General features: G+C 40.6%; 2 protein-coding genes across 4 annotated transcripts in view; both read right to left on the minus strand.

Annotated features, from left to right (window-relative positions):
- The window catches only part of WASF1 (WASP family member 1), a 140,427-nt gene extending 136,874 nt beyond the window's left edge, over nucleotides 1–3,553 (minus strand). Inside the window, exon 1 of the mRNA XM_047762647.1 lies at nucleotides 3,509–3,553. The gene's annotated coding sequence lies outside the window, so the exon portion shown is untranslated. The remainder of the gene's footprint in view (nucleotides 1–3,508) is intronic.
- Nucleotides 2,995–12,104, minus strand: part of METTL24 (methyltransferase like 24) — a 115,965-nt gene continuing 106,855 nt past the window's right edge. Inside the window, exon 4 of one of the 3 annotated variants that reach the window (XM_047762664.1) lies at nucleotides 2,995–3,637. In XM_047762664.1, the coding sequence (XP_047618620.1) occupies nucleotides 3,323–3,637 (315 nt within the window). In that variant the 3' untranslated portion in view covers nucleotides 2,995–3,322. The remainder of the gene's footprint in view (nucleotides 3,638–12,104) is intronic. The other 2 variants (XM_047762660.1, XM_047762668.1) reach the window with 2 other exon arrangements.

The following is a 12,104-nucleotide window of genomic DNA, read 5'->3' on the forward strand; positions in this document are numbered from 1 at the left end:
GTGATGGTTGTTGTCTTGCCTGCTCAGCACAAGCAGGAGTCCCCCAAACAATAGTGCTGTGATAGTCTAGATCCTTCTGGATGGCCTCCACCAGTAGTTCTCCACAGTGATTTTTGCCCCTTAGGGGATATGTGGCACTGTTTAGAGACATAGCTGGTTGTTATAACTAAGGGGGAGAAGGGAAGGTGCTCCTGGCATCTAGTGGGGAGGGCCAGGCATGCTGCTAAACATCCTAAAATGCACAGACTGGCCCTCCCTCCCCCAACAAAGAGTTATCCAGCCCCAGATGAAAATAGTGTTGAGGTTAAGAAACCCTGGCCCACACAATAAGCATAATAATTCTAGAGGCAGGGAAACCATAGCAACAGTCAGAATATTCACCACAAATTTCAAACTATCCATGAAGGGAATGAAGGACAGTCTTATAAAAAAGCATAAAATGAGTACAAATAACTATTGAACAGGCTGCTTAGTAGGTGGGTGTGGGTGGGTGTGTTGTGATTTATTTTGAGTTTGTCTTTATTTTTTTCCTAACAGTACATCCTCTTCCTTCAGATATATATGTATGTACGTGTGTGTGTGTGTGTGTGTGTGTGTGTGTGTGTAGTGTAATGAAGCTGATGTTCTGCCTTACCAATCTGAAATAAATGGTAACTTGCCCTGTACAAATGGGCTTTGCAGTAATTCCATTAATCTTCAATCCCATGAGTTAAAAATCTTGGTATGAGTGTAAACATATCTAAAACCTGATCATACTAGACCCTTGGGGTTAGTGTACTTCATAATTTGGCCTATGAGGAGGATGAAAAGGTTTAATGTACTAAAAGGATATTGTATACTACTGTATATCCTTTAGTGTATAAAATTTTTATTAAAAATGAAAAAGAATTTATGATATAAGGCAAACAGGAACAGGACTAAAGTTAACTTTGTTTTGGAGGCTATACCATGCAAACCAACAGTACAAACCACTTTAGAGCTTTATGGACTTTTTGTCCATAAGAACACTGAAAACAACTAAACTGCCATTTCAAATCAAACTTATTCAAGCTGGTCCTCTCACCTCAATGACTTTTATTAGTGTACCATAAATCTTTGCTTTTGTTTTTTCCTTTTCTAGGGTTGCACCTGGGCACATGGAAGTTCCCAGGCTAGGGGTCCAACCTGAGCTGCAGCTGCTGGCCTACACCACAGCCACAGCAATGCCAAAACTGAGATGTGTCTGTGACCTACAGCAAAGCTCATGGCAATGCTGGATCCTTAACCCACTGAGCAAGGCCAGTGATTGAACCCACATCCTCATGGATACTATCTGGGTTCACTACTGAACCATAAGGAGAACTCCCCATAAGTTTTAATATAAAAACCTCATTAATATTTTTTTTTTTAAAAAATAACTTCTGATTCACAAAGTCTTATTCCCTTTGAACCCAAGTTAGTGAGATCATCTAATTCAACTATATTTTGGTTTCTCATCTGAGGAATGGTATTTTCAAACCAATGTAAGAAACAAAAAGCCAACCCAGAGAATGTCTGGGGTAAAGGAGGCAAAACATGGGGATAAGGAATCAAGGCTAGTAGTAATCAGTACTCTATGCTCTCCCCAAATTTCTTAAATGAACAGTGTGTATGTATTTTTTTCCACTCTCTCAGGATGTTAAAAAAAATGCCAGAAGATACACTTAACATGTAATAAGGTAATAATTTGGCTCATTTTGCTACTGCTTAATTAAATTATTTGAAATAGGATTTTTGAAAATCATTTGTCTGGAAAAATGTCTAAACCTGTAAACAGAAACGATAGAGATCATTTGAACTACTGAGAATATGCATTCTCTGTTTAATTGTCCAAAAAAATGCAAAATGATTGGTACTATTGAAATACACTGTAACCATCCCCGAAAGAGAGACTCCAGCCCTCGGGCCTCAGGCTTACAATGAATGCCAACTGGCAGAGAAGAAAAAAATCAATATTGGATATAATGTATTTAAAAAAAAAAAAAAGATCTGACAGCATGGCAGCATAGGCAAGTCTGTGGCAGAGAAATCAGGTTTGAAGACATCCCAATTCTGCTTTGGGCTTGGTTTCACAGGAACAAAGGGATTTAAGGCTGAGTACGAAAAGAATCCTGAGTTGAAGATTTTGATAGTCTAGTCTTTAAACTCTGTGACAGAATTTGGTGTGTCTGAGTTTCCAGAAACCAGGTGGTTCTTATAAAGCAACAGCATGGCCTCACCAGAGGCTGAGGGGGAAGTGAAATCTACAAGGTTGTAAAAAGCATCATTACCATGGTTAATAAGAAAAATCTTGAAAGAGGTGAGTTAACAACAAGTGAAAGGCCCTATTTTATTATTATTATTTTTTCTTTTTGCCTTTTCTAGGGCCACTTCCCGTGGCATATGGAGGATTCCAGGCTAGGGGTCTAACCGGAGCTGTAGCCTCCAGCCTACGCCAGAGCCACAGCAACATGGGATCTGAGCCGCGTCTGCAACCTACACCACAGCTCATGGCAATGCTGAATCCTTAACCCACTGAGCAAGGCCAGGGATCGAACCTGCAACCTCATGGTTCTTAGTCGGATTCGTTAACCACTGAGCCACGACGTGAACTCTGAAAGGCCCTATTTTAAAGTGTAGGGTACAGACTTAAGGATCTCATCAACTCAGTAAAAATGGAAATGTTACATAATTTTGCTTTCATGGTGATGAATTCAAGGATTATAAATATATAATGAATTTTAAGGAAAAGCTGAGATAAGTGGGGGATTGTCTTCCAAGTTGAAATGAAGGAGGACAAGCATCTTCAGTCATCAGAGGCAAACAGGTATAGAGCCTGGGTTTGGGCAGATGGAGGTTGACTTTTAGGGCCTCACCTACAGCATATGGAAGTTCCCAGGCTAGGGGTCAATCAGAGCTGCAGCTGCTGGCCAACACCACAGCCACAGCAACATGGAATCTGAGCACGTCTGCAACCTACACCAAAGCTCAGAGCAACACTGGATCCTTAACCCAATGATTGAGACCCGGGATCAAACCCACATCTCATGGATCCTAGGTGGGTTCATTACCTTTGCTCCATGATGGGAACTCCATGGATGCTGACTTCAATGGTGCTCCTTTGTCCGACCCCTCAATAAGTGTTAACTATGCCCCTAGCATGTGTTGGGCACCAGGCTATACCTACTACAATGCCAATAACACAACCCCTGCCTCCAGCAGGGCTCAAACTAATGGGAGACTGGACAAGTAAACTAGTAACTAGAATCATGGACATGTTCCATGCTGCAAACATTTCCTTGAATTCTTGGTGAGATTCTGTAACCTATTTCCATCTTGTATTCACCCAACTCAGAGTATAACAGCTACTAGCATTGAAAATATTTTTCCTCAGGAATATCTGAGGTTTAGATAAATCTTTGTAACTGTGAAAAAGCCTGAAATCCTGTAGTTCTAACTCTTTGAGGAGGCTGTACCAGAACCGCACAACACTGCTGTCGCTGCCACTGACCTCAAACCCGGGCCAGTGGAGATGGATCTCGAAGATGAGCTGTCCAATTTGTTCAAGGACATCTTCCAGAATAAGATTTTCCAAAACTTTCCATTCTGCGCTTTCCAGATCTGCTTTGAGAATGTCAATCTGTAACAAAATGATGGAATGAGATTAGCAGAGTCAATAAACATTGTTAAAAGTACCATCTTGATCTCAGGAACATTGCTGTATGGCTACCTCCCAATTTGAAAGCAGAACTTTTCAAATTTTAGAGTTAAAAGTCTTTTCCAAATGGCCATTTATGAATTTCTAACCTCACTCCACACCAAATATCAATATACAAATGAGATAACCAGTCAGAAATCATGATGGGCCCTTTCACTCTCTGTCCAGTGTGAATGGATGTCCAAGAAGGAGATGCTGGAACATGTGTATCATGAAGCTCTGTGCCCAAAGCCTCTCCCCAGCAATCTATATGCTGTTCAGGGGAAGCCAGTCATGTCCTGGCAGAATGGGGGCCTTCGGGGGGGGGACTGACAGAGGGCCCCTGCCTGCAGGGGCCACCTCAAAAACCTTATCCTTCTCCAGCTTCATCAGGACTGGAAGCCAGGAAAAGAGTTCTCAGTATCTGAATACTGAACTTGTAAAAAAAAAAATTATCATTATCCTATGATTTCTTTAAAAAGTATACATCAGTACAGTATTATAAACATTTTTACTAAAAACATTTAATCAGGAGTTCCCGTCGTGGCGCAGTGGTTAACGAATCCGACTAGGAACCATGAGGTTGCGGGTTCGGTCCCTGCCCTTGCTCAGTGGGTTAACGATCCGGCGTTGCCGTGAGCTGTGGTGTAGGTTGCAGACGCGGTTCGGATCCTGCGTTGCTGTGGCTCTGGCGTAGGCCGGTGGCTACACCTCCGATTCGACCCCTAGCCTGGGAACCTCCATATGCCGTGGGAGCGGCCCAAGAAATAGCAACAACAACAACAACAACAACAATAACAACAACAACAACAAAAAGACAAAAAAAAACATTTAATCAAAAAAGCAACACTATTCTCTGTTTAATGAATAAAATTTCACATACCAGGTGAGATGGAATATAGCAAGAAGAGTAGGATAGCAGAAAGGTTTTGCAGTTAATTAAGTTATGAGAACCAGCTCCCTTCTGCTGGCTTTGCACAGCATTTATTAGAATAACAGAATACCAAACACCTCCAGAAAGCAATGAAAGATAATTACTTACTGAGTGTTTCTATGTGCCTGGCACTATGCTCACTACTTAACCTTACAATATTAATTTATTCCTCTCGACAATTCTGCAAGGCTGATATCCCTATTAAATTTGAGGAATCCAGGCTCAGAGAGTAACCTATCCCCAGTCACACAGCTAGAGAGACAGTGGTGAAATCTGAACCGAGTCTACATACATGGCCCATGTTCTTAACCACGACGTGATGTTGTCTCCCCATAAACCACAAGAGGGAAAATGGCAACTCAGAATTCCTAAAGGGCTTTTGGTGACAATAAGGTGCTATTGGAGAGGGTATAAAGGTTCGTGAGTATAAGCATCGTTATCAGCATCACCATTTTACATTGGAAAGCAGAGCACTTTGCAGCTTAAAGAATCACTTTCTATATACATAATATCAGCAAAAAGCCCTATAGGTAGGCAAGGATTTGGTAAAAATGACTTTTCTGATGCCAGGGAATGGAGGGGGAAATGAAAGGGGACAATGTGACCACACAGAGGAAGGCTGGCATATTAAGACACAAGCTTCAGTAAATAGGATGGAGGGAATCACTGCAATAGAGCAACGCCTGTAGTCCCAGGTGGTGACAGTGAAACACTAAACAGCTCCTCAAGAAGCTGACAATGAAGTTACCAACATTCTGCCCATGAAAGTGGAATATCTTTGACTGCTCAGAAGGATGGGTAAGCACCAAGACCAATCCCCCCAGCCTTTCCGCTCTCTCGGTGCCTTTCTATTTGATGAGTTTCTCACTTGCGACTGAGACATGAGGCTCTCAGTGCAGTGGTAAAATTCCCTGTGTGATTTCAGAGGTGACTGAAGGAGATGCATAGAATTTAGACACAGCTGTTCCAAAAAAATGGGCTTTGCCCAGTGTCACGACACCTGCAGATGCTTTCCCTCTCTTGCCTCGGATACCACCTCCTGGTACATCACGGAAATATGAGAATAAAAATCCTAAGAATATCAAGAGGGCTTAGAAAAGGCTAGATACCTATAAACCAGTTTGTTGGTTCAATGGTTCTAAAATCAAAGGGAAAAAGTAAAAATAAAAACAAACCACTTTCTAAGAGGAACTGAGCAAAGGCAGGTTCCATGTGAACATACACAAGGCTGAAATAATTCTTGTGAAGCGGACACAATAGAGTTAATTCACTCTTTTTTCATTTCTGCTGCCCTGGCACTCCCATGGCTTTGTTTAATCTTTGAAATTTTAAGCAGAATTTTCCTGAATTAGAGTAATTAAGCTGCCAAAAGAAATATTTAATTAAAACTTCACAAAATGTTCTAACCGGTACAGAAAATATCCAAAACTCAAAATCAACATTTGTGGTGTCAATTCAAATAGTCAAGAATTTCTTAGGTTTTTTATAGATTCATTTTTTACATATGTTGAATGTGATCAGTAGAAGGATACCACATATTAGAGAGATAGGGTAAAGTTAGCCTGAAATTGAGTTAAACACTGTATTGGTGAAGTACAGAGGAACATGCATAACATATTTTCCAAACGTATTTTTTAAATAAGCTATCCAGCAGAAGTTATGAGCAACCGGAATAAAACTAAATTATTAGGCTAAATCATAGCAAATACATGCCTTCTTTAGAAATCCAATTTTCATGTACAAAATGCCATCCTATCTAAAGAGCAAAAAGTATTTCAAACATGACCACTCTCCCCCACCTCTTTTTGAATCCAGTGACTGAAAATTCTCCACTTCAATCAGAATTATAAGGTTGATCTAAATCATGCAGCCCAGGAGTAGTACAGCACCGAGGAGAACATAGCTCTTTTCTATCTTCCAGCCTTAGAGCACAGACAGCCAAAGGCCGTGAATATAACATGGTTTTCTCTTCCAGTGTGGTTCATTTATTTCTTGCATTTCAGAATGTTCTATTACCACAACTATTTTGCAAGTGTAATTTCCATTATTACTGCATAATGCACCCAATATTATTGTTATTATAAGGCACTAAACATCTCTGAATAAGAAATGCCACTTTTAAGATTCTAATATCAGCTTTCAACAATTATGGCACTAAAAATCATGCAAATTATTATATCGGAATAATCAAGTGCCAATCCTAATACAGTTAGGTTAAATTAGGTTTCTTGAAGGAAGCAATTAAGTGTCAACTCTCTGTAAACTCTGGAATAACTGAAGACATATTCTTGGGTCTCAAAGAAAGCGGACAAAATGACCTATTTGGTATGACTTCAGAGGTATTAAAGTGGTCTTCCCATCAAAAGTTATCTCCTTGTTCTTGTGCCTGAAATATACAATAAATCACCCTATATAGAACTTTTTAAGGAAATGAGAATTTTAACTGAATTAAGATATGAGACCATCCAGCAGCTTCCTCTAAATGAGAATTTTAACTGAATTAAGATATCAGACCATCCAGCAGCTTCCTCTAAAATGGACACAATTTTATCCTGTGTTCATTCACCTAGAAGTACAGAAATGAGAGGAAAGGGGGTTAAGGAGCACCAGTATAGGTATTAGTTTGCTAGGGCTGCTGTAACAATGTCCCACAGATTGTGCAGCTTCAACAACAGAAACTTATTGCCTCACAGTTCTGGAGGCTGAAATCCAGGTGTCCAACCGTATTGGTCTTTCTGAGAGCTATGAAGGAGAATCTGTTTCATCGCCTCTGTTAGCTCCTGGGGGTTTGCTTGCAATCTCTGACATTCCGTGGCTTCTCTATCAGTCTGAGGTATGCCTTCATTTTTCCATGGTGTTATTCCTGTGTGTGTGTCCAAATTTCTTTTCTTTATAAGGACACCAATCATATTTGATTAGGAGCTCAAACTATACCATATGACTTCATTTAAACAAAGTACATCTGCCTTGACTATGACCCTATTTCCAGTTAAGATCAAATTCTGAGATACTAGGGGTTAGGATTTCAACACTGTATTTTGAGGAGATAAAAATTCAACCCACAACAGCATCTGAAGTAACTACTGCTATAGAGCTTTGGCAAGGCAGTAAGTACTCAGGAGCCAATTTCACAGGGCCAGTGCCTAGGGGAAGTGTCCTGTTATGAATCCAATTATGGATGTTATCCTGCCAGTCTCTATATTGTCTAACACTGACAGCTCCAATCTCATTAAGTGTCAAACCCAAGGCAGATAAACAAGCCTCCAAAGCCAATTAAAACCATCATCAAGAAACCCCTGTATTTCATGCCTGGTACATTCTCAGCCACACAACCAGGCCCAGCAGATACAGCTGGTCTTTGGCACCCTCCCATTCCCTAGGCCATCTCTCTCCCTCCTCTGGGGCTGCTTTAGGCACTCAATATCCTCATGACTGTAGCTCCCCATCTTAGCCTTTTCTCCTTCAAGGGGGGATAGGCAGATTTTGTTATATGTCTGCTGACTTCCTAAAGGGCAAAAATGGATGCTGCAATATCTTTAGAGGCCTGGGTCTGGGATTCACCAGGATTACTTCTGCTGCATTCTACTGATTAAAGCTAACCACAAGACTATCCCAGATTCAAGGGAGGATGAAATAGAGCCCACTCTTGAGGGGGGAGAGTGGCATGCACAGAAAGCTTGAGATGGGGAGATGGGATTAAGACGACGGAATAGAAGGACTGGAGCTCAACTTCTCTCCTAAAAACAACAAAATTCACAACTAAAGTCTGAGCAATCTTCACCCAAATGGACCAGAAACCTTAAAAAAGATATCCTACTCCAGAAGATCAAGAGGCCACATCAAGAGGTAGGAGGGGTGATTTCACGATATAAACAAACCCATACCTCCCAGGTGGGAAGCCCCACAGACTGGAAACTAACTGGTTCACAGAGACTCACTTATAGGAGTGAGAGCTCTGAGCCACACATCAAACTCTCATGTGTGGGGATCTGGCAACACTGGGAGAAAGAGCCCCTGGAGCATCTGGCATTGAGGGCCAGTAGGGCTTGTGTGCAGGAGCTCCACAGGACTGGGGGAAATGGACACCCCATTCTTAAAAGGCACACACGGACATTCACGTGCACTGGGTCCCAGGGCAAAACGAGGTCTCCATAGGAATCTGGGTCAAACCTGACTGCAGTTCTTGGAGAACATCCTGGGAAAACAGGGGTGAAGGTGGCTTAGTGTGAGGGAAGGACATTGAAAGCAAAGCTCTTGGGAATATTCAGCAGCATGCCTTTCTCTGGAGGTGGCCATTTTGGGAAAATCTGGCCCCACCCATCAGTCAGCTGCTGAGAAGCCCCAGGGCAAACAACAATCCAGGTGGGATCACAGTCCCGCCCCTCAGTAAACAGGCTACCTAAAGACCCCTCAGGCACACAGCTGCCTCTAATCCCATCCAAAGACTGAGCCCCACCCACCAGAGGGATTAGAATCGGCTCCACCTACCAGTGGGCAGGCATCAGCCCCTCCCATTAGGAAGCCTACACCAAGCCCCCATATGGACTTCAGCCACAAGGGGGGCAGACATCAGAAATAAGAGAGGCTACAACTCTATTCTCTGTAAAAAGGTCACCACATCAAACACCTATAAAAATGAAAAGACAGAGGACTATAACTCAGATGAGGGAGAAAGGAAAAACCCCAGAAAATCAGCTAAGCAATGAAGAGATTCTCAGCCTCCAGGAAAAAGACTTTAGACTGTTGATGCTGAAGATGATGCAAGACATTGGAAATAAACTGGAGGCAAAGATGGATAACATACAGGAAACACTGAGCAAAGAGATACAAGATATAAAACTTAAACAAGAAGAGATGCAAAATACAATAACTGGAATAAAAAATTCACTAGAAGCAGCTAACAGCAGAATACAGGAGGCAGAAGAATGAATAAACGAGGTGGAGGACAGATTAGTGGAAATTATGGATGCAAAACAGAAAAGAGAAAAAACATTGAAAACAAATGAAAAGAGTCTCAGAGAACTCTGGGACAAACTTAAACACACCAACATCTGTATTATAGGGGTGCCAGAAGGAGAAGAGAGAGAGAAAAGGACAGAAAAAATAGCCAAAGAGATAATAGCTGAAAAATTCCCTAACATGGGAAAGGAACCAACCACTCAAATCCAGGAAGCACAACGAGTACCATATAAAATAAACCTAAGGAGGAACACCCCAAGACACATATTAATCGACCTGACCAAAATTAAAGACAAAGAAAATCTTGAAAGCAGCTAGGAAAAAGAAACAAATGACATACAAAGGAATCCCGATAAGGCTATCGGCAGATTTTTCAGCAGAAATTCTGCAGGCCAGAAGGGAGTGCCATGACATACTTAACATGATGAAAGGAAAAAAACCTCCAACCAAGATTACTTTACCCAGCAAGTCTCTTGTTCAGGTTTGAAGGAAAAATCAAAACCTTCTCAGACAAGCAAAAGCTGAGAGAATTCAGCAACACTAAACCAGCCTTACAACAAATACTAAAGGAACTTCTCTAGGCACGAAAGAACAAGAGAAGAAGGAAAGAAAAAAGAGCAACAAAAACAAATCCAAAGCAATTAATAAAATGTCAATAACAACATACATATCAATAATTACCTTCAATGTTAACAGACTAAACACCCCAACCAAAAGACACAGACTGGCTGAATGGATACAAAAACAACACCCATATACATTCTGTCTTCAAGAGACCCACTTCACTTCTAGGGACACATACAAATTGAACGTGAGGGGATGGAAGAAAATATTTCATGCAAATGGGGATCAAAAGAAAGCTGGAGTAGCAATACTCATATCAGACAAAAGAGACTTTAAAATGAAGAATATTTTAAGGGACAAAGAAGGACATTACATAATGATCAAAGGATCAATCCAAGAAGATGTTATAAAAATTTTAAATACCTACGCACCCAACACAGGTTCACCACAATATATAAGGCAACTGCTAACAACCATAAAAGGAGAAATTGACAATAACACAATCATAGTGGGGGACTTTAACACCCCACTTACAGCAAAGCACAGATCATCCAGACAGAAAACCAATAAGGAAATACAGGCCCTGAATGAAGCATTAAACCAGATGGACTTCATAGGTATTTATAGGACATTCCATCCAAAAGCAACAGAATACACATTCTTCTCAAGTGCACATGGAACATTCTCTAAGATTGATCACATCCTGGGCTACAAATCCAACCTCGGTAACTTTAAGAAAATTGAAATCATATCAAGCATCTTTTCCAACCACAACACTATACGACTGGAAATCAACAATAAGAAAAAAACTGCAAAAAACACACACACGTGGAGACTCAACAACATGCTACTAAACAACCAATGGATCACTGAAGAAATCAAAGAGGAAATTAAAAAACACCTAGCGGCAAATGACAACAAAGATACGACACTCCAAAATCTATGGGATGCAACAAAAGCTGTTCTAAGAGGAAAGTTTATAGCAATACAAGCCCGCCTCAGGAAATGAGAAAAAGCTCAAATAAACAAGCTAACTTTACATCTAAAGCAGCCCTAGGGAGAACAGACAAGACCTAAAGTTAGTAGAAGGAAAGAAATCATAAAGATCAGAGCAGAAGTCAATGAAATAGACACAAAGAAAACCATAGAAGAGATCAATGAAATGAAAAGCTGGTTCTTTGAAAAGATCAACAAAATTGATAAACCCTTAGCCAGACATATCAAGAAAAAAAGAGAGAGGACTCAAATCAATAAAATTAGAAATGGAAAAGGAGAAGTAAAAACAGACATCACAGAAATACAAAGGATCATAGGAGACTACTACATGCAACTATATGCCAGTAAAACGGAAAACCTAGAAGAAATGGACAAATTCTTAGAAAAGTACGATCCTCCAAGACTAAACCAAGATGAAATAGAAAAGATGAATGGACCAATCGCAAGAACTGAAATTGAAACTGTGACTAAAAAACTTCCAACAAACAAAAGTCCAGGACCAGATGGTCTCACAGGCGAATTCTATCACACATTTAGAGAAGAACTAACACTTATCCTTCTGAAACTATTCTAAAAAATTGCAGAGGAATGGATAACACCAAACTCATTCTATGAGGCCACCATCACCCTGATACCAAAACCAGACAAAAGATACCACAAAAAAAGAAAACTACAGGCCAATTTCACCGATGAACATCGATGCAAATGTCCTCAACAAAATACTAGCAAACCACATCCAACAATACATTTAAAAGGACTGTACATCATGATCAAGTGGGATTTATCCCACGGATGCAAGGGTTCTTCCATATCCGCAAATCCATCAGTGTGATACACGTTAACAAACTGAAGAATAAAAACCATATGATCCTCTCAATAGACACAGAAAAAGCCTTTGACAAAATCCAACACCATTCCTGATCAAAACCCTTCAGAAAGTGGACATAACGGGAACCT

Source organism: Phacochoerus africanus, chromosome 2 (genome assembly GCF_016906955.1).
Source record: "Phacochoerus africanus isolate WHEZ1 chromosome 2, ROS_Pafr_v1, whole genome shotgun sequence".
NCBI lineage: Eukaryota > Metazoa > Chordata > Mammalia > Artiodactyla > Suidae > Phacochoerus > Phacochoerus africanus.